The sequence below is a fragment of the Phocoena sinus genome, chromosome 6 (genome assembly GCF_008692025.1).
Source record: "Phocoena sinus isolate mPhoSin1 chromosome 6, mPhoSin1.pri, whole genome shotgun sequence".
NCBI classification, from domain to species: Eukaryota; Metazoa; Chordata; class Mammalia; order Artiodactyla; family Phocoenidae; genus Phocoena; species Phocoena sinus.
Window position 1 is genome coordinate 24,269,575 of NC_045768.1, and position 22,454 is coordinate 24,292,028.

At 43.4% G+C, this 22,454-nt stretch overlaps 1 protein-coding gene across 3 annotated transcripts; it reads left to right on the plus strand.

Moving 5' to 3' along the window:
- The first annotated feature begins 1,496 nt into the window (after positions 1-1,496).
- FRRS1L (ferric chelate reductase 1 like) lies at positions 1,497-21,937 on the plus strand. 3 transcript variants are annotated; one of them, XM_032633821.1, is made up of 5 exons: positions 1,497-1,830; positions 12,850-12,934; positions 15,008-15,146; positions 18,140-18,386; positions 20,335-21,937. In XM_032633821.1, exons 1-5 carry the CDS (start codon positions 1,593-1,595, stop codon positions 20,505-20,507), a joined length of 882 nt encoding a protein of 293 aa, XP_032489712.1. In that variant the 5' UTR covers positions 1,497-1,592; the 3' UTR covers positions 20,508-21,937. The 3 variants fall into 3 exon arrangements, 2 of the variants coding, with proteins under 2 accessions (XP_032489712.1, XP_032489713.1); XR_004350218.1 differs by having other exon boundaries at positions 1,593-1,830; positions 18,140-20,398; positions 20,955-21,937; XM_032633822.1 differs by having other exon boundaries at positions 1,593-1,830; positions 20,955-21,937.
- Positions 21,938-22,454: the final 517 nt, after the last annotated feature.

Here is a 22,454-nt window from a genome sequence, read left to right on the forward strand (position 1 = left end):
ACAACGACTGGGATATTGGGAGACCTAGTGAAGCCCAGGGTTTCCATGAATTATACCTGAATCACCTGTCGGGATAAACACGTTTAAACTCCAATTGGACAACCCACCATCAGTGTTAACTGATACCTAAAAGCAAACATTTGACCTCTGGGTCACACAAAACTACTCACTTCTCACAGCAGTCCCCTGCCTCCCATCTCTCCTGGGCCAAAAAAGGTTGTAATCACTAGTTTCTTTTGAATTTTTGTATTTCAGAACCATAGGCATATTCATTCGTTCATTGTCATAGGGTTTAATACTATAGGTATTCATTCAATACCACTGATCCTCACCTCTATCATCTTACCTAATCTCCAGTGCATCATGGAGGTTACTGATCACCACGCGGCACTGCCTGACTTCTGGGCCTACGTTTGAAACCTCTATGCTTTTCTGCCTCCGTAATTATTTTGTTTGTTTATGCAATAAAATAAAATTTAAAAGCAAGCTAGAATGCTGGATCTGCAATACTAGCATAAAAAGAATTGTATCCATGTTTTCTAGAGGAAAACAGCTTAGCAGTTTGAATGTGTTATCACTCCAAAACCATCATTTGGAAAGGCCTGGCATGTAGTTAAGTGCTTGGTGTGAATGAATGAATGAATGAATGGCTGAGTAAATAACCGGAAGTGAACTGCAAGCGGCAGGAATGGACTTGGGAAAGTCGGGAATTCCACGGTCTGGGCCTGCCAAGGCCTGAACGTGCTTGCTGTGGGGAAACCAGTAAACCAGTTGCCTGGTGTTGAAGGGGGCACGTTACGCAAGGGCACCGGCAGCCTCTGCTGACTGCACACGCCAAAAATCTATGTGAATCCAGCCCAAAGAGCTGGGTTCTAGTTTCCCTCGGGAAACTAGACCTTAAGGACCTCGGACCTCGGTTTACCTATGTTTAAAGTGGCCCTAAGGACCTCGGTTAACCTATGTATAAAGTGCGGATCTTGCAATTTCAACTTTTTCAGTGATGATCCCAAGAAGTAATGGATATAGTAAGTGCTTTATATAAACCAAAAAGTGCTGGAACAAGGTGGGGGAAGCAGTGACTCTGACAAGGTGTGTTCAAGGTGAACCCTCCGGGGGGCACTTCTTAAATGTAAACGTATACTGGGGTCTCCCGGGGATATTGGTAAAATGCAACCTGAGTCACGTGTCTGCCGTGGGGCCCGAGATTAGTGATGCTAACATGCTGGCCTCTGGGGATGCTTCTGCTGCTCCGCGGACCACTTTCTGAGTAGTAGCAAGAGGGTAGAAGGGCCAAATCTGTGTCTGTGAGAGACTCGTGGAGGGAGGGAGGAGAAATGGGAGAAAGAACGGAGGCAGAGAAAGAGAGTTCGGGCGAGGAGGAGAGGATGCTAGGAAGAAGGGGAGGCTTCTAGCGCAAGCGAGGATGCGCAGACCGAGGCTGGGAGGCGGCGGGTGCGGGCGGCTCCGCGGCTGCGCGGGCTGCGGGAGGGGGCGGGCGCGTGCTGTCGGCGGCGGCCGCGCAGTACCGACCTTGCGCCCGCGGCGCCCCTGCTGCGGCCCGAGCGGCCTGGCTGCGGGATCGGTGGATAGCGATGGCGCGGCCGCGCCGGCAGCGCCCGAGGGCCTGGTCGCCGCTGCTCTTGCTGCTGCTGGCCGGGCCCGTCGCCTGTGCCGCCAGCCCCGCGGACGACGGCGCGGGCGCCGGGGGCCGGGGGCCCCGGGGCCGCGCGCGAGGGGACTCGGGTTCCGACGAGGCGGTGCCGCGCCACGACTCCTCCTACGGCACCTTCGCGGGGGAGTTCTACGACCTACGCTACCTGTCCGAGGAGGGTGAGGCTGCGGGAGGATGAGGGGCTGCGGGAGCGGAGACCCGGGACGGGGACCGGAGGCGGCAGGAGCGGGGGCGGGGGCGGGCAATTGGTTAGGATGCGAATGGAGGCAGCGCCGGCACGGCCGAGGCCCGGACGGGGAGCGCGTGGCTCCCACTACCCATCCGCCTGGACAAGTGGTCTCAAGAGCTGTCAGCGCCTTCCACCCGCTGCTGGCTTTACAGGTGGGGAGACTGAGGCCGGGAGAGGCAGGTGGTCAACCAAGTCCTGCGAAGCTGCGGACAGGTGGGGCTGAGTCTAGGCTCCCCCAGTTTTCAGCATCTGGCCTCCACTCTCTGTCTCTGTCAGGGATTGGGGTAGAGGGTGGTAAGGGAGGAGACTGCCATCTGGCCTAGGGTGTGTGAGATAAGAGCAGCTGGTGGGAAGCAGAAATCCCAATTTAAAGAGAGATGTTGCCTTATTTCCTCCCTGTCTGTATGGACCTAAATTTGCAGTGGCTAGTGTCCCAAGCTCAGCGTCCTGTTCGTGCTCACTGCCCTGCCCATGAGAGCCGGGTCACATCTCTTTCCCCACTTCCATCCCACTTCTTTACTGTCTTCCCACATGTCATGCATCCCTAGTGTGAGCCACCATTGTTGGGGCCTGGTGGGCCCAGAGACAGGGTGTTTGTCCCTCAATGACCTCCCTGTAGAGGCAGTGTTTCAGTGAGCACAAAAGCCAAGCTGATTTTCTTCAGAAGGAATGGAAACTGGCTTCTTACTTCTGCAATTTGGAAAGTGATTTTCCTTTTCTTCTGCTAAGAGGAATATCCAAGAATCAAGTTGGGCTTTGAAATGTTGTGTGTCCCAGCAGATGATACGACGCTGGATGTATCTGTTACTTAAGATTAGGTTTAGTTACCTACAACAAACAAACAATAGCTTAAATAAGATAGAAGTTCCTCTGTCAGGTAAAGAAATCTAGAAGTAGGCAGTCGAAGGTCACTGACTGCTTTATAAGGAGATTGCTCAGAAGGCCCATGTAACAATTCTACTTACACTTCATTAGCCACAACCTAGTCATATGGTCACACATAGGTGCAGAGGAGGCTGGGAAATGTAGCCTTTATCTGGGAAGTAATATGCCCAATTCAAAAGCTGGACTTACTGTATTATATGGAGAAATGGATTTGGGGAAATACATTAGTTGGGTAGATGCTTAACTGCTGAAACAGGGACCCCAACATACAGTGGCTTAAATAAGATAGTTTATTTTTCTTTCACTTGAGTCTGGCTGGTCTGGGCAGGTGGTCCAGCTCTGTTCCACAAGGTCATTCGAGGACCTAGGTTCTTTCCCTGATGTTGTTCCCCCACCCTCTAAGGCTTTGTCCTCATCTGTGTGGAAGTCAGGTTGCTTGCACGTCTTTGTTCAAGCTTAAGGAAAGGAGAAAGAGAGGAAGTTCAGGACAAACAATTACCTTTTAGGCTGGTTGCACAAATCACTGCGGTTCACATTTCTTTGGCAAGAACCTAATTACATGACCTAGCTGCAAGGGAGGCTGAAAAGTAGAGTGTTCTAGCTGGGTAGCCATGTGGTCAGGGAGAAGGAAAGAATGCAGGGGCAGAGTAGGGGAACAACAAGCAGAAGTAGAATCTGTCACTCTATAAAAGAATAAATAGTACAAAATCCATCGCTTTTTGAAAGCATGTAATATGTAGTTATTCTGTTCATAGTCAGCCTAGTACACTGCTAAGTGACTCAAAGGTGGCACATGAGAAATTTTATTCTCATTGGGCACATGCATCTAACAAATGGAGAACAAAGTCAGATTCTATGTCAGTTTGTATATATAGAGAGAATGAAGTTAGTTGTATAGTCCAGGCACTTTTTTTTTTTTTTCAGTCCAGGCACTTTTATGAACATGGACATCAGGTGGGCTGCAGCCCAAAGGAAAGCTTTATAGAGTTGAACCAGGAAGTGTGAGAGACTTTGGTGAGACAAAAGGGGGAGGGCACTTAGGTGAGGTGACCCTACAGGGGTAGCAGGGCCTGTGATATGTGTACAAATCTCTAGTTTGACTGCTTGGCACTCTCACCCATTCTGCACATACAACCTGAAGCCTGGCTCTAACCCTCAAAAATCTGCAATGGCTCCAACCTACTCCCTGGAGGAAGCTTAAACTCCTTTATCAGGAATTTTCTGTCTGACCCAACTTTCATTTACAACCATCTCTCACTCCTTCCTTTCCCTCACTCTGAGCTTTCACTGCCCATTCTACTCTTCTCTCTGATCCTTTCACTTATCTTCAAAGGCTGATCCTACAACCATCTGGTGGGTGCTAGTGGGGTTGTTTGTGGGGTGAGCCTCCCAGGGGAAGCACATCTACTAGATTACCCTGGGCCTAGGCTTTAGCCTTGTGGGTCCTGAGTAGAGACTTTCCCAAGATCCTTAGAAATAATCAGTGACACTGCCTTAAAAGGGTACTGCCAGAGATGGAGAAGCAGAACGAGGAAATGTCCCAGAATGGGTTCCCACCCAGGAGACAAAGGAAAAAGGCATCAGGAAGAGTGTCCCATGCCATGGGGAGGCCCAGTGAAGAGTTAAAATCGTGGATGGATTCAGGAAATGAGAGGTAATGGGTGGATTTTCCTGGGATGAGTTCAGTGGAGAAGGAAGGAGGGAGACCAGTTGATTTTGGAGGAAGTGGCAAATGAAGAGGTAGAAATAGTACCTTTAAACAATTCTATCTTTCTATCAGTACAAGTGGGGTTGTCTTTTTCTAGTGACTGGGCTGTTTTCTTTATGCAGGGTACCCCCTTCTCAGGTTCAAAGTTGCCGACAAACTGAATTTTTAATGAAAAAGTAGCCCAGTAGTATGAAATCAGAAAAAGGGAATTAGAATAATGGGGTGGGCATGGAGAATTCCCTGAAACTCTGGTTGAGCCCAGTGACCATTACCCACCTTGTCCAGAGACCATTTCTCCAGTGTCCAGGTTGCCCAAGACCCCCAGGCCACAGACTGAACACTGGCTGATTCGATGTTTCTCATCACCCCCTAACGTGTTCATTTTTTTTAATTTAAATTATATTTTGGTTTAATGATGCTTGTTTTCAGAATTCTCGGGCTAAGACAGTCTCATTTCAGAATGTCTTAGCCTGCACTACTCAGCCTTACAGTCCCAGCTCAGTTGCTGCCTCTTTCAGAGGGCTTCTCTGCTTTTCTCCCCCCATTCCCTGCCATTAGGCAAGATATTCTCCCAGAGTACACTGTCTAACTGTGCTGTGACCCTTTGTGCTCTCTGTGGTTAACAGTTTGGATAGGTTCTTGGTGCTTGACTCCTATCACTCATACCCTCTTACCCTTGAGGTTCTCAAAGCCAGAATCTATGTATTCAGAACAGTAGAAATATAAAACAGATTACCACATGATTATGGGCAAACCTCCTATTCTGAGGTTTCTCTGAAAAAAATGGAGTTGGGTGTTGGCTTAGGGTTAAGTCCTAAGTGAAGCCTGCTGCTCCCTTTTCCTTGCTGCTAAGATTTACAGACCAGGTCTGAGGAGCGAACCCTGAGACTCATCAACCAGCCACTTGGATGATGGTAGCTGGCTTGCCCTTGGGCCATACCCTACCTTGGAAGGAAACAAGGAACACCGTTCAAGGTTGCTTATCTTTAAGGTGTAGTAGTCTGACCGCTTGTAAAACATGGCCCAGTCAATGAGTTTCTGACCATTGAGTTCTGACCACAATTTTTCCCACCTTGGGAAAGAGCTAGTAAGGCAGTAGAGAGAAGAACAGAGCTTGGGGGGAAGGGCAGGAGTTCCTTCATCTGCCTATATTCTTCCTGCGTCTACTGTGTGTTGTATGTGGATACATAACTCATCCCCATACATATAAACATTTGGGATGCTTTTCCCCTTGTGGTGCATATATACGTACTGAGAATAAAAAGACACCCCCCCCCACTCACACACAGAGGCACATGCACACTTTTTTTTTCATGTATAGTATTTCATTTATAGTATTTATAGTACTTGGGCTTGAACAAAGATAGTGTCACCTTGTTCAGTGACAAAGTAGAAACAGCATATATATATATAGTTTGGGGGCAGGAGAATAAAACCGAAACAAATCACAGAAAAGGTAAATAATTGAAAGGTAAATAATCTACATCTAATTCATATCCATGAATCTAACCCAATAATAACACTAACTGGAGCTGACTTTTATTAAGTGCCTACTGTGTGCCAGGCACTGTCCTAAGTACCTTACCCATATTAACTTTAATCTTTATAGCAACACTCTGACTTAGATACTACTGCTATTCCCACTTTGGAGTTAAGGAAACTGACCCCCAGAAAGTTTAAATATTGTAGCTAAAGTCACACAGCTAGAAAGTAGCAGAGAACCGGGTGGGTTTGTTGTTGATTGACTTTATGGATAAGGTGGTGCGAGGTGTCCAGCATGTTTAGAAGAGAGGGCCCCCGTGGACCTCTCTTCTAAACACATGTGCTAGGAAATGCAGTGGAACAGGCGGGATGGGGCATTTTTATGGGCAAACTTGAAAAGAGGGGCTTGGAATTGATGGGGTAGTCAGTTGGGAACTGCAGGTTCCTGAGTGGTGGAGTGCCATGATGAAAGCTTTGCTAAACGGGCTCCACGTGGGTGGAATGTTCCATTTTACAAAGTCCCTTGACATTTTTGCTTCATTATATGGTTCTGATAAGCAGAAACGATTCAGGCAGTCCAGAAAGAGAAATAGGCTGATGCAGTAGCTCTCAGAGATTTGAACAGATAATTTCTGGTTAAAACTTCAAGGAATTAAGTACCAAATTAATACCTGAGGGCTGTGATCCAAGCAGTTAATTAGAAGCAATAAATAGCAAACGAGAAGCCATTATCCACCTAGTGGAGTATGGCAAAACAGGCCCAAGGGATTGCAAAAGAGGAACAGATAGTGGCTGCGTGTTAGACAAGAATGGAAACAACAAAGGCATGTTGAGAACCTGGAGAAATGAACCAAGACAATAAGTGCCTCTTGAAGGGAGGTAAAAATGGCTTTCATCCTCCAAAACAGAACAGTTAATTGGAGGGGTTTAAAGGGCACATGTGAGAAGAAGGAAAGGGAAGGAGAATAGAAAGGTTTTTGTGCCTCAAACCAATATTATTTGGTCTTCGTCCAAATTTTAATTTTCGATAAAGAGAAAGAAAGCACTAAAATGGAAAGTGGAGGGAAAGGAACAAACAAAACCACCAAAAACCAGTAATAAAAAGGTGGGAGCAACAACATTCTAAATCAACTTATACTTCAATAGAAGAAAAACGTGGGAGCATGGACAAAGCTAAGGGGAAAAGCAGAAGCTGGCATGGCTGGGTGTCTGACGCATGCATCTCAGGACTAAGGAAGACGAGTGAGTGTAGGAGAGATAGGAGGGGGTGGGGAGAGGCCAGTAAAGGTCTTCAAATGGCGTTGTGACAAGATCTGATTTCTGTTTTAGAAACCTGGCGCTGGTGGAAGAATTAGAAGGGAAGTGGGGGAATCAGATAGGAGGCGGTGCAATAGCCAAGAGGCAGGCTTATGTTTCAGGGTGGGAATGAAAGGAATGGTGACGGAGGAAATGTTCCAGGTGGAGGAATCTAGGGTTTCTGGGTTGGGAGACTGGGGTTGGGTGGTGGGATTCTTCACTAAGATAGAAAACATAGGAGGAAGGGCATTTGGGAGGTGGAGAAGCTCAGTGTTGGGCGTCTGGAATTGTTTTGCTTGTGGGATGTCCAGGCAGAAACCCCTGGAGGCAGTGATTGTTGGGCTTAAACGTTGATAGAAGAAAAGGAGAAGTGCCAAAGAATTGTGAAGTTAGAGAAAGAAAAACTCTGAGGAAAGTAGGAGGAAAGAAATAACGAAGTAGCAGAATTTAATGAAATAGAAACCAAATATTCAGTAAAGAGGATCAAAAAAGCCAGAAATGATTCTTTGAAAATATGAATGAAGTAGATCAGTGTTATCTAGAGAGACACAACCAATAGGATGTGTATGTATATATAGATGAGAGACAGAGAGAGAGAAGTTTATTTTAAGGAGTTGGCTCACAGTTTTGGAGGTTGGCAAGTCCAGAATCTGCAGGGTGGGCTGGCAGGCTGGAGACCCAGGAGAGAGCCGATGTTATAGTTCAAGTCTGAAGGCCACCTGCCACAGAATTCACTCTTGCCTGGGGAAGGTCAGTCTTTTTGTTCTGTCCAGCTGGGGATGAGGCCCACCTACATTATGGAGGGCAATCTGCTTTACTCAGAGTCCACTGATACAAAATGTTAAATGTTTATCTCATCCAAAAACACTCTCACAGAAACATCCAGAATAATGTTTGACCACATATCTGGGCACCTGGCCGAGCCAAGTTGGCACATAAAATTAACTCTCACAATAGGATTCTGGCAAGATTGATAAGGAGAAAAAGAGAGAAGACAAATAATATTAGGAATGAGAAATAACCCTAGACATAGCAGAGATTAAAAAGTTAATACAGGGCTTCCCTGGTGGCGCAGTGGTTGAGAGTACGCCTGCCGATGCAGGGGACACGGGTTCGTGCCCCAGTCCAGGAAGATCCTACATGCCACGGAGCAGCTGGGCCCGTGAGCCATGGCCGCTGAGCCTGCACGTCCGGAGCCTGTGCTCCGCAAAGGGAGAGGCCACGACAGGGAGAGGCCCGCGTACCGCAAAAAAAAAAAAAAAAAAGCTAATACATTACAACTCAATAATAAAAAGACAGCCTACCCTATTAAAACATGGAGAAAGGCTCTAAATAGACATTTCTCCAAGGAAGATATACAAATAGCCAATAAGCACATGAAAAGATACTCAGCATCATTAGTCATTAAGAAAATGTAAATCAAAATCATAATGAGATACCACTTAACACCCACTAGGATGGCTATAATTAAAAAAAAAAAAAAAAAAAAGGACCTTCCCCCAACCCCCCCACAGTACATTGCTGGTAAGAATGTGAAACAGTGCAGCTACTTTGGAAAATAATTTGATAGTTCCTCACAAGGTTAAACGTAGAGTTAACATATGACACAGCAATTCTATTCCAAGAGAACTGAAAACATATGTTCACACAAAGACTTGTACACAGATGTTCATGGCAGCATTATTCATAATAGCCCCAAAGTAGAAACAACCCAAATGTCTGTCAGCCCCTGAATGGATAAAAAAATGTTGTATATCCATACAACGGAGTGTTCCATAAATCAAGAAATATCGTTAATTCTGTGTACCTAGGGTATTTAAAAATTAGAATTCTACAATAAACATAATTTTCCAATAAAATTGTACAGTGCATGTAAAACAGATCCAATTGAATATCTTTGTTCTCTAGGCTTCAAGATGATAACTGCTAATAAGATGGTTTTTCACAAACACTTCCATTGTATTGCTATTCAAGGATTAATACACTTACTCTCTACCCATCAAGGTTTAGTCAGAAAGACAGAAACCAATTTTGTAAGCTTTTTAAAACAGGATAACCAGCCCAGGGAGCTGTCTGAAAAGGTATTGAGGGGACTGCAGAAGCAAAAAGGGAGCTCAGAGAAAGTCACTTTGGGAAGCGGCTGCTGGCCCTGGGGCTGAGAGAGCAGAGAGAAGCGCTTGAGGTTGTGAGAGCCAAGAGCTCAGACAAGGGACCTCCCACTCCCAACCCCACCCCAGAGGTGCAGCCTATCCTCTGAGAATGGGCTGTCTGCCCAGCTGATGCTGGTTCCTTTGAAGAGGCTAGTCCTGGGAGTCTAGAAAAAAGCTGTAAACTCAAACCGACTGCCAATGCAAGGATGAAGTAGAGTTGCTGAGGACTTGCATATTGGACAGCAATCAAACAGGAACAAATGGTCTTTCCCTCCTCCTGCCTCCCAACCTCCCTTTAATGTTTTCTTTCGGCAGAACCTAGCCAGCTGGCAAAGGAGAGATGTGGTTTGCAGAGTACTAGCCCATCCTACAGCTGGCCGTAGAGGCTGGGTTGTAGCTGAGATACAGGAGCTTAAATATTGGCACGTGGTCCAAACTTATTTTATTCCAAATAGTAGATCATTTAATTTCAGGAAAAAAAATATAATATTGCTTTGCTTATATTCTGATACCAACCCCAGTTGGTGTCTTGAAATTCAGTTCTGGCACTAATGACCCCACAGGTTAAAGGGCATGGTCCACAACAAGACTAGCCTCACTTCAGACCAACTGGCTACCAATCCAGGGGCCACTCACAACCCCCCTTGGGTTCTATAATTCACTACAATGTCTCAGAGGATTCAGGAATGGGCTGTACACACAATAACAGTTTTAGTATCAAGGATACAGCTCAGGAACAGCCAATGAAGACACACACAGGGCAGAGTCTGGGGGGCTCATGAATGCAGTTTCCATGTCCTGTCCTGGAAGGAGAGGATTCCTCTCCATGGAATCATGACTTGTCACCCTCCCGGCATATCAGTGTGTTCACCACCAGGAAGCTGCACTGAGCTTCAGTGTCCAGTGTTTCTATTGGGGTTTCATTACCTAGGCATGGTTGATTTAATCATTAGCTACAGAATTGAACTCAATCTCCAGCCCCTCACCCCCTCCCTGGAGGCAGGGCTAGCTCAAAGCCCCAAACCTCTAATCACGTGGTTCGTCTTTCTAGTGACCAGTCCCCATTCTGAGTCATCTTATCTCTTAGCATAAACTCAGGTGTGAACCCAAGGGGCTCAGGAATAAGAAAGACCCATTGGGAAATTCCAAGGATTTAGAGTCTCCTTCCCAGGAACCAGGGACAAAAACCAATCAAATTCTTTATTACAAAACATCTTACAGGGACTTCCCTGGTGGCGCAGTGGTTAAGAATCTGCCTGCCAGTGCAGGGGACATGGGTTCGAGCCCTGGTCCGGGAAGATCCCACATGCCACGGAGCAACTAAGCCCGTGCGCCACAGCTACTGAGCTTGCGCTCTAGAGCCTGCGAGCCACAACTACTGAGCCCGTGTGCCTAGAGCCCATGCTCTGCAACAAGAGAAGCCACCGCAATGAGAAGCCCGCGCACCGCAACGAAGAGTAGCTCCCGCTCGCCACAACTAGAGAAAGCCTGTGTGCAACAACAAAGACCCAGTGCAGTGAAAAATAAATAAATAAATAAATAAATTTATACTTAAAAAAACAAAACATCTTACAAAATGAGAAGAAAATGTGATATTATTAAATGATGCCCAAATTCATTTGACAACAAAAGTTCTCATTCCAAGATTTAGAAGCATATAAAATAGGAAATCAGTGCTAGAAAAGCCCTGAGAAATAAGCCATTTACCAACATTAATAAGCTAGGTCAATACATTTATAAGTGAGCTTTGTTCCAGAACTTGCTCTTATTTGGAGCTTAGAAACCCATTCTTCTAGAGACGATCTTACCCAATGGTTAGTTTAAAAAATTAATAGTAATAATAATCCAATAGTAATAATTACTGGCATTTATTGAGCTGGAAATTTGCTATATGCTGATGTATTATTCTAGATGCTAGGAAGTAGTAAGGATGATGGAAGGAAATGGTGAACCTGCGTCAGAAGCAACATTACAAGAGATTGTCTTTTTCAGACACCTATGGAACCTTAAAAACATAAGTAGTCATTGCATTCCTGGATAAATACTCTGAGAAAAAATAACCACAGCATTGTAGTGAGAAATAAGAGGAAGAACATATAGGATGATGCTTATCACAGTAGCATCGAACTCCATAAATATTAAGAGAAAAACAAAAAACTCATCCAAGGTGGGACTCAGTCTATAGTACTTAAGTGGATTTACGACTTAGCATAAAATAAGCATGAAAATAGAAAAAGTAATGCATCTGGCCCAAGTACTTAAAGATGGTGAAAAGGTAGGGCTATACTTTAGTGTGTGATCAAGATCCAGGGTAGTAGAGATGAACTGTCCATAGAGCACAGATATGAACCAGGAAAATGTGGCCTGGTGACTTTTCTTTTATTGAAGTGTAGTTGATTTACAATGTCGTGCTAATCTCTGCTGTACAGCAAAGTGACTCAGTTATACACATATAGACATTCTTTTTTTAGATTCTTTTCCATTATGGTTTATCACAGGATATTGAATATAGTTTCCTGTGCTATACATTAGGACCTTCTTATTTATCCATTCTAAATGTAATAGTTTGCATCTGCTGTTGGCTTTTTTAAGTATAATTTAATGAAACAAAGTAAACAAAACCTCATTTAAAAAAATTACAAATCACAAAGAAAGGACTTCAGAATAGTGAGAAAAGAAAAACTAATACAATAATTTTTTAAGTGTATTCGCACTGCCTAATATCTATGGGTGATTTTATTTATTCATTTGACAATCATTCAATGTCCAGTGTCAAGCACTGTGCTGGGCAGAAAATACAAGGTGAATCACACATGGTGCAGGGAGTGGACAGCCTAGAAGAAAAATATTTGTGTCACAGACTGGAAGCATAATGCAGGCTTTCCTCTGATGTGTGGTTGAATGCATTATGATGTTAAGAAAGATGCATGAAATGATTTATTTAAAGAATTAATGAGATAAAATGTTCTATACAGCTTAATGAAAAATGGAAGTTCAGAGAAACAGAAAAATCATATTATAACATATAGCTATAAATGGAAAACCTCTGCTATCAAATATAGAAATGTTTCATTTATTTTTTCTCTTAGAACATGTGTATTGTATAAAACTGTGATTTTCACACTCTCAGGGGACAGTGGTGAGCCAGTGGGTATGATATTATGTCCTCTTTCAGTGCCTCAGGCTCCTTACCTGTAAATGAGGAAAAAGCCCTTTCTCAGTTAACATGCAAGGCTGGGTTCAAAGATGTGTGCCCCTACCTGCCCCTCATGAGAAGGGTGATTAGGCTTCAACAAAGCTCTTTTCTGAGGCCTTCACCATTTCTAGACGCGTGCGCTAGAGAATAGTCAACCTACTAAAAAGAAGCATTTCTCATTGGAAACGTTGTTCCTGGATTTTCTAACCATTATTTATTCTCACTGGCCAGGTTACCCTTTCCCTACTGCTCCTCCTGTGGATCCATTTGCCAAAATCAAAGTGGATGACTGTGGAAAAACTAAGGGATGCTTTAGGTTGGTAGATCTGCGAGTTGGATAACTTTAAAGCCAAGACTTTGATTTTACTTCTCAAGGTAGTATTTAAATTGCATGCAGTTCACTCTAACCAGGGACCTGTACCCCTCATAACTTCAGCAGAGATGCGGCTTGTTTCTGATGGCCACCCCAGGTTTCAGTCTTCCAAGCCTTGAGCTGTAGCATGCCCGTTGGCCCTAGAACGTTCTTCTCTAGGCCTTCATTTATGACTGTACGCCATTGGCTCAGGTGTCTAACCAGTTGGCTGTAGGAAAAAGAATCACATAACACAGATGTCTCTGCTTATTCAGCAGGGGTGTGGATGGGACAGGCAATAATAGATGTGCCTGAGACCCAGTTCCTTTTCAAATCAATAGTCATGACTTATGGGTAGCTGTATGATACTAACTAGTCATTACGCATTGATTATTGTGTCTAGCTAGTTGTCTCAGATCTAGTGAGTTCCTGCCTGATTATTTGTAGTATGCTGTCAAGACGTGATGGGCTGGAGCTAGAAAACAGTAGTGTAGACAACAGTAGTGGGCCTCCCTTCTAGACAGCTGTGCTTTGTTGGGAAAGCCTCCTTTTCTTTGAATCCTTTATTTCCTAAAACAAATTGTCCTTGAGTAAAGATTTTGATGGCCACTGCACTGAATGTTTTGGTTTTTTTTTTTTTTTTTTTTTTTTGGTTCAGTGCTCAAGGAGAAACAATTGAACATGGGGGTTTTGAGTTTTCTTTGATTACAAGTGTATTTCTAAGGAATTTTTAAAAATCCAGTGATACGATTATTGGGGAAGATAGCCAGCAAAGAATACTTCTGGTGATTAGGGGATATTTTTGAGAAGCGAAGGCATTTTAGTGCCCTGCTGGCTTCAGGGAGACTTCCTTTCTGGCCCATTCGCCCCTCTTTTAGCTTTCCTCGCCCTTTTCAGGTTTTTCAGCCCAGTTCCTGTGGTCTTGAGCTTACACCTCCTGCCAGCTTCTCAGGGTATCTGCCAGCAGAGCTGCATGTTCCTTGTCTCCCTCCTCCGTCAATACTTGGCAGCCTTGCATCCTGCACTTTTAGATACCTTCCATCTGAGCTTAGATTATCCCACCCGTTGCTACAACTTTCTGTCGTTTCTGAAAATGGTGTAAAGCAGTGTTCCTGAAACTAGGGTTTGCTGATCCTTAAAGGATCCACAAGTCCTCTGGAAGAAAATTTAAATTCATGTTTTCATTTCAGTGATGCTCCTTAAACAGATTAACAAACGCATAATCTGGTTATCTGGATAACCCACCTTACAGTGCTCTATACTTTAGTGTCTGAATTGTATTAGCACCAAGTAGCCCGATAGAGCAAAAGCAAATTTTATGAATAAATGATGCATTCGCGCCCAGTGAATACCAGATGAGGCATTTGTTTGGTGCCTTGTATGTGTAAGTGTTGTGGAGCAATTCAGGTAGATAAAAGTGGAGGGGAGTGGAGTCATGTCTAGTAGTAAGAACATGCTCAAAATAAAGACCCTGCAGAGTCCACTCAGACACACGACATGCAGGTAAGCAGAAAGTCGCTTTCAGTGAAATGACCTCATTTGTCACGTGAATGCTATGAATTTAAAAGTTCCTGGTTTTGCAGTTTAATCTATATTTAATTTGCCCATTTTTGTTAGTTTAATTGAAAATTTGTAAGTGAAAAGGACTGGTAATTATTTAAATTATTAACTCAGAGAATTTTTTTTCTCTAAAAGGGATGCAGAGATAATTCAGTAATAATTAATATTTGAGAAACTCTAATAACACGTAGAGAACCCTGGCTAGGCCTGGAGGCCCAGGTTCAGTCCTGTTCCAGCTTGATTCACTCGGTAAGTTCCTTCCCATCTCTGGACCTCAGTTTGCAGGTAGATAAAGAGGAGCATTCCGTCTCCATGGTCTCTCCTGAGTGAAACTGGGGTTTTGAGATCCCAGGTAGCAAAGATCTAATTTATTTATTAATATTGCTGAGCGTCCTGCCTGACACACAGATGTTCTGTTGATGTATTTTGAGTAAGTGGCTGAGGAAGCAGTAATATCTGTTTTGATATATCCTATAGATATGGCAAACCGGGCTGTAATGCAGAGACCTGTGACTACTTCCTTAGCTACCGGATGATAGGGGCTGATGTGGAATTTGAGCTGAGTGCAGACACAGATGGTTGGGTAGCTGTTGGATTCTCTTCAGACAAGAAAATGGTAAGACACAAAGCATGATAGAAGCTAATTTTTCTCTTTAGTTTGCTGTGCTACTTCAGACTTTAGAGAATGAGCACGGTTGTGTTTCCCTAAGTTATGACGCCACTTCTAAATGGGAGAAGCCGATTTCTGGCATTTAATTTTCTCTTTCAAAGTAAAGCAAGTAAATTGATCAAATCCTTATAACAATTATACTAGTTACGGCTCTCTGATTACAAGTGAAAAGAAATTTCAAGCTAGCTTAAACGGAGATGGAAGGGTTGCTTATGAGAATACAAGGTGTCTCGTGGTACCTGTATTCGTTAGTTATTTCCACAGTACTGCTGCAAGAGAGCCCCCAAAACTACACGGCTGATAACAGGAAGCATTTCTTTCTTGCTCACATGTGTGTGGATTGGCTGGGACTCAGCTGGGCTTGGCTCCAGGCCATGGCCTGGATTCAGGTATTCTCTAATCATTCTGGAACCAGTAGCTACCCAGGCGTGTTTTTCTCATGGCAGAGGCAGAAGCACGAGAGCCATCCAAGCTTATTTCAAACCTGTGTTCACATCACATCTGCTGATAATATTGCATTGCCTGAAGTAATTCACACAGCCAAGCCCAGAATGAAGGGGCAGGGAAGTACACTCCCTCTAGCAAGAAGCCTTGTGAAGGTGTATGTACATAATATAACAGCAGGGGAGTGCAGAATTGTGTCCAACGATTCAGTCTTCCACAGTGTGCATGGGCAGGAACACATCCGGTCCTCAGAAAGGACTGTGAACGGGAACAGGCAGGAACCCAGGTAGCTGACCATCCCTCACCTCTGCTTCTGTCTGTGCCTCTGCTGCATTCTCTTTCCTCTGGGGCGTCATCATTTGCCATTCACTGTGCCAAGGTGCTTCCCGAATAGCCAGACTTTCTTAGGCCTTTGAACCTTTGCATGTGCTGCTGCTTCTTCTCTTCACATGGTCTGTTTTGAGGTTCTTCCAATGAGAGGAGGGCAGCTCAGACCAGGGTTATGGCAGCAGGCGTGGTGGGAAGGGCTCAGATTTCAGATATGTTTTGAAGGTAGCGCTGACAGTCTTTGCTGGTGGATTGGACATAGGTTTTATGTGGGCGGTAAGAAGAGACTGGGGGATCAGGCTAAGCAATCAGAGCTCCAGTGAGTTTGTTCTTGGAGAGTCACTAGAAGAATGCACTTCTCAGTCCAGGCTGTAAGACAGTGGGTCCACCTGGTAAGACGGCATGGATACTAATTTATATCACTTATCTCCTACTTTAGGGTCAATAGGAGAAACGGCAGGTGTGTGTCATCCCAGAAGCTGGCTTGCAGTGCAATTGACCATTTCTTGTCCTGGAATGCATTTGCACTCACGATGCAGCTGTTACGATTAGGGGGCTCAGAGGAGGGAGGTCGAGTGAGGAGCATTCAGATTTTATGTTTGACATTTTGCTATCTAGAGGCCTTTAAAGTATAGGTCTCAAAAAAAATAAAATATAGGTCTCTCTTTTCTTCTCCTATTACTCCAAGAAGCACAGATTGAAAAGTTTTCCGAACCTGATGCACAGGAAAAGCAAAATGGAGCCCTTTTTTAATAACCTTTAACTTTTTTTTGAAACGATGCATTACTGTTTTCTTCATTAGATTTTATTTTTTAGAGCAGTTTTAGGTTCACAGCAAAATTGAATAGAGGGTACAGAAGATTTCCACATACCCACCCGACACACACGCGCAGAGCCTCCACCATTATCAGCATCCCTCACAGGAGGGTACATTTGTTATAACTGATGAACACCTATAACGTTTTTGGTTTGTTTTTTACGAAAATGTTAAACCTACAGACAAGCTGCAAGGATAGGACCATAAACTCCTGTATATATGTTTCACCTAGATTCACCAAATGGTAACTTTTTTAATTGTGGCAAAACGTACGTAACCTAAAATTTACCATTTTAAAGTATTCAGTTCAGTGGCATCAGTTACATTCATGGTGTGGAACTGTCACCACTATCACTTTTTCTCAAACAGTCACATTTGCCACATACGCTTTATGTCTCTTTACTGCTGCTGCTACTACAACAACTCTGACTGCTGCTACTACTTACTATTTTTATTATTTTCTGGAAACTTTGGAGGTTAAATTGAAGATATCATGACCCCTTAACCCTAAATATTTAAGTGGGTATCTCCTAAGATCAAAGACATTCTTTTTCATTATATAGTTTATTAATTTCAGGAAGTTTAACATAGATACAGTAGTATTATCAAATATACTTGTCCATTTTCAAATTTGCCCTTTGTCCCAATACTGCCCTTTACAGAAATTTTTATTTTATGACTCAGGAGTCTGTCTAGGAACACCATTAGCTGTCATGTATCTTTAGTCTTACTTATTTTGAAATAGTTTCTTATCTTTTCTTTTTTCTTTTCTTTTTGGTCTTTCATGACATTGACCCTTTTGAAGATTACAGGCCAGTTTTTGGTAGAATGACCTTCCATTCAGGTTTGTCTGATTGTTGGCTTATGATTAGGTTAGTGTCTGTGTTTTCGGCAGGACTGCTGGAGAGCTGGTGATGTATTCTTCTCTAAATGGCTCATTAGGAGGCACTCGATGTCAGCTATGGTGATACAAACTCTGGTCACTTGGTTAAAGATTTTTTTTTTAAGATTTTTTTGATGTGGATCATTTTTAAAGTCTTCATTGAATTTGTTAACAATATTGCTTCTGTTTTATGTTTTGGTTTTTTTGGCCGCAAGGCATGTGGGATCTTAGCTCCCGGACCAGGGATCAAACCCGCACCCCCTGCACTGGAAGGCAAAGTCTTAACCACTGGACCGCCAGGGAAGTCCCTGGTTAAAGATTTTTAATGGCTTTTAGAACAATTTTTTGGGGTGGGGCTTCCAATTACAGAGTTAATGGATCGTATATTTCGGAGTGAAATTTCTTTCTAGCAGAAAAGTTTGCCAAAGACACACCTTTGACTTTTTTCTCCATCATCTTTCGTGTTAGGGTGGTGATGATGTCATGGCCTGCGTCCACGATGACAACGGCAGGGTGCGCGTACAGCACTTCTATAACGTAGGCCAGTGGGCAAAGGAGATTCAGAGAAATCCTGCCAGAGATGAGGAAGGAGTTTTTGAGAATAATCGGGTCACCTGCAGATTTAAACGGCCTGTGAATGTTCCCAGAGATGAAACAATTGTTGATCTGCATTTAAGTTGGTATTATCTGTTTGCTTGGGGTCCAGCCATTCAGGGTAAGCTTACATTTTGGTATCTGAATTAAACACCAGACACTGCTGTGCTTGTAGTCCTTATTTACTGGGCGAGAGAGTGATGAGCACTTGCCTAACATAAGAGAGAGAGAGGCGATATGAATGTTCTGCCTTCAGAGTGTTATAATGGACTTACACAGATGAACACAGAAATGGACAAGTGATACACATGCATAGTTAGAGCAAGATATACAAGGTAGTATATGATGAGCTCTGTGCTTAATGAAACAGATCATATGTCTGCTGTATATGGTATGTGGACTCTAATTCTCACAATGGTCTCATTTACTCCTCACCACGTCCTCCAGAATTGTAGGAATTACCCTCATTTTAGAGAGGTTAAGGAACTTGCTCAAGGCTATATAGCTAATTAATGGAAGAACTGAAATTCAAACCTAGATCTGTCTGACTTCAAAATCAGTGAGTACTCTTAACTCCTATGCTCTAAATAGAAAAATACTGAACAGGAAAGCGCCTCTGGCGACTTCTCTAGAGATTGACACTCACTTTATGACTATTCTGGTGATCATAAATCTACCAAATTATCCTATTGTTTAGCCCATTACTCCTCAAATTTTAATGTGTATGGGGATTGCCTGGCTATATTGTTAAAATGCAGTTTTCAGTAGGTCTAGTGTGGGGCCTGAGATTCTGCATTTCTAACAAGTTGGTCCACTGATGACCTCACTCTGGGCGGCAAGGCTCTTCAGCATTTCCCCAACAGTGACCCAAGCATATCATGAAGCCTTTGAGAGGCTGCTAAAATCAAGTTACACTGTGTCTACAGCATTCTTCCTGGTTCATCAGCCTGATGGCCTGACCAAGGATGGAAGTGAGCTGTTCTCAGTCCCTGTATGAGAACTCATTCTGGGAATTGCATCTTTCTCATCAGCTATCCGTTGCCTAATCTGATCTTTTTTTCCTCTTCAAATTTTTCCCATTGATCGATTGGAGATTTTATACCCTTTTTTTTTTGCCTGTTTCTAGTTGGGAAAACATATGGATGCCTCCAGATTTGTGACACCTTCTCCGTTTGCTTATTTCCCAGGTTACCGACAGTGGACCTACAGTTATACCTTTGAGTACTTTCAGTGCCCTGGGAAATAAACTATGTCTTAGGCTGGAGAAATGAACTCATTTTAAATGATGGGATTTGGAATCTAAAACTCTGGGTTTGAGTTTGGTTCTGCCTCTTGGTAGCTGTATCTAGCTTTTCCCTCAAGAAAGGTATGAATTGGAGGTACATAGTTAAGCCTGGGAATTCATGTAGGTGACCAATGATTGAGGTTAGGGAGGAGAGGTGAATGGGACCAGTTGAGAGAAGAACTCTTGCCAGCCGGAGGAGTTTGGTTTGTGTTAACAGGAGCCAGCACGGACACGGCAGCAGGGGCTTGACATGTCCAGTTGGACACAGCTTCTCTAGCAAATAGTACCTTAAAAAACCCTCACTCTGAGCCCTATTTCCAAGATCTTTGCTCTAAATTCATATGCCTTAGTCTCCTAAATTTCATAGGGGTTAATCCAAAGGTCAGGCCCTTCCTATCAATTTCAGCTTATTAAGCAGCCTTTGCATACAGGTCAAAAAACGTTTCCCATCCAAAGGCTTGTTTGGTATCTTAATCCTCTTACTTTCTGTACCATTCCACACCACTCTGCCAGACAGACATGCAGACATACAGACACACAGCACACCACACCCTCTCTGGTCTGGCCTGGGCAGGCTACCACTTGATATCCCATAGACTTCCATCTGCAAGGGAGTCCATGTGGTCAGGAGCGGTTAATGAGCCATACATAAAAAATATATTTGGAAAAAAAAATAGTAGCTCTTGTTCTTTGAAGTTTAGTTTTTCTGTGGTTTGCATGTATCATTTTAAATCTGTACCTTTTTTCTATTGCCCCTTCCTTTTTATTTCTTTCCTCTTTAAAGGCTCCATCACCCGACACGATATAGACTCACCACCGACTTCAGAGCGTGTTGTCAGTATTTACAAGTATGAGGACATTTTTATGCCATCAGCTGCCTATCAGACCTTCTCCTCTCCATTCTGTCTGCTTCTCATTGTTGCCTTGACCTTCTACTTATTGATGGGAACCCCTTAACCACAGCTGCAAAGCCAACAGATTCAATGCATTATTAGAAAGTCTTTAGTATATTTTTAAAAAATATGCAGTATAATTTTAGCTTCTATTATGTAAAAAAAAAAAGACTTATATGATTCAGCTTTCTGGAAGAAAGAGCAAGTTTCTTTTCTAAGCGAAGAGGATTGTTTAATAATGACCCCATACTTTGGGAAAGTACTTAAAACTTTTCTAAGCACTCACTTTCAAATATGTTTTCTTATTTGAGCTTCCCAACATCTCTGAGTTGGCTTGATGAACGTTATTATTGCCATCGTACTGAATGGGATTTGAGACCCAGGAAGGCTCCCTTTTTATGACTCTCGTGCCATGTCGCCTTGGCTACTTGGTCAGATAACACATAGCAAGGTAGAGAAAGCTAGGCATAGAAACCATGTCTCTAAACAACCTTTACTCTTCCAACTACAGCTCAAGAGAGTTACTTGGAGTAATACTAAGGAGAACCTCACTGGATGGCCCAAGTTCACAGCCAGCCTTTTAGGCAGAAGAACTTTCAAATTTTCATAAAGCATGAAGGCATTTGGATACTTACACAGCTAATGAGGAGAATGATGGAGATGATAGTGATATGAAAATGGTTCATATTTATTTGAAGTGTCTTCTGGATTAGTAAGTAGCTAAAAGAACACATTTTTTTTTGCTGCTTGGAAAGGTTAGAAATGGAACTGTGAGTGTTCCTGAAGATGTAAAATTATATTAATGCTAAAAAAAAAATGGGCATTCTTAGAAGTTAGAATTTGGACTCTACTACCACTGTATTTAATAAATTAAGGTGTTCATTTGTGGTTACAGCTAATTCTGTTGTCAGTCACCATATATTGAGTATGATTAAATGTGTATTATAATAGACAAATCATCTTGAATATTCAAGGCATTTTGATAATAAATTAACATTTTTGGAGATTGTGGAGATTTGGAGTAGAAACATTTTAAAGATGACATTTTTTTTTAAATTAGCAAATGCGAAATGACCCATCAAGTGAATTTACTTAGAGTATCCATTCAAATGTTCAGACATCAATTGGATTGGCAGTCAGCATAATTTATAATAATGTCTTGACTTAATGCATTTTCTTTGTTCAAAGGAACCCAAATGTTCCTTTATTCCAACTGACTGAGTTAACAGCCCATTTAGAGGAAGAGTCTCTGGGTATAATTATGCTGCTGAGACATTTCCACTGTAGAGTTATGGAGTCTTCTGGCTCCCCCCCAACTCCCCACCCCATTGCTTTAAAGTTGGCTTCAACTTTGTGGTTTTTGTGATTAACAACACTGGAGACTGTGATTTCTAATGCCATCCTTGGAATCCATGTCAGAAGTGAAAGGCCATCTCTCCTTTGAGAGAAGCTTTCACATTCTTCTGGCACTGAACAAAAATAAGGAAAACAGGGCTTCCCTGGTGGCGCAGTGGTTGAGAGTCCGCCTGCCGATGCAGGGGACACGGGTTCGTGCCCCGGTCTGGGAAGATCCCACATGCCGCGGAGCGGCTGGGCCCGTGAGCCACGGCCACTGGGCCTGCGCGTCCAGAGCCTGTGCTCCGCAACGGGAGAGGCCACAGCAGTGAGAGGCCTGCGTACTGCGCAAAAACAAAACAACAAAAAAAAAACATAAGGAAAACATCCAGATTCTGTGACATTTACTGCGTGCATCCCAGGGATGTAGGAGAAACAATCCTCATTGCAGGTGGGCAGAGGTGAAATGACATCAAGTGAGTGATGGATTCAAACTCAAGTCATCGGGTTCAAGTCCCTGGCTCCACCTGACTCATAACCAAGCCCTCCAGCCTTGGCTGAGGATGGCCTGTGCATCACCTCCTAAGCTACAGTGGTTGTGTAGCAGTGAGGACACTGAGTATGCAGGCACCCACGTTGTAAATAAGAAAGCAAATATTTTTATATTTCACCCCCT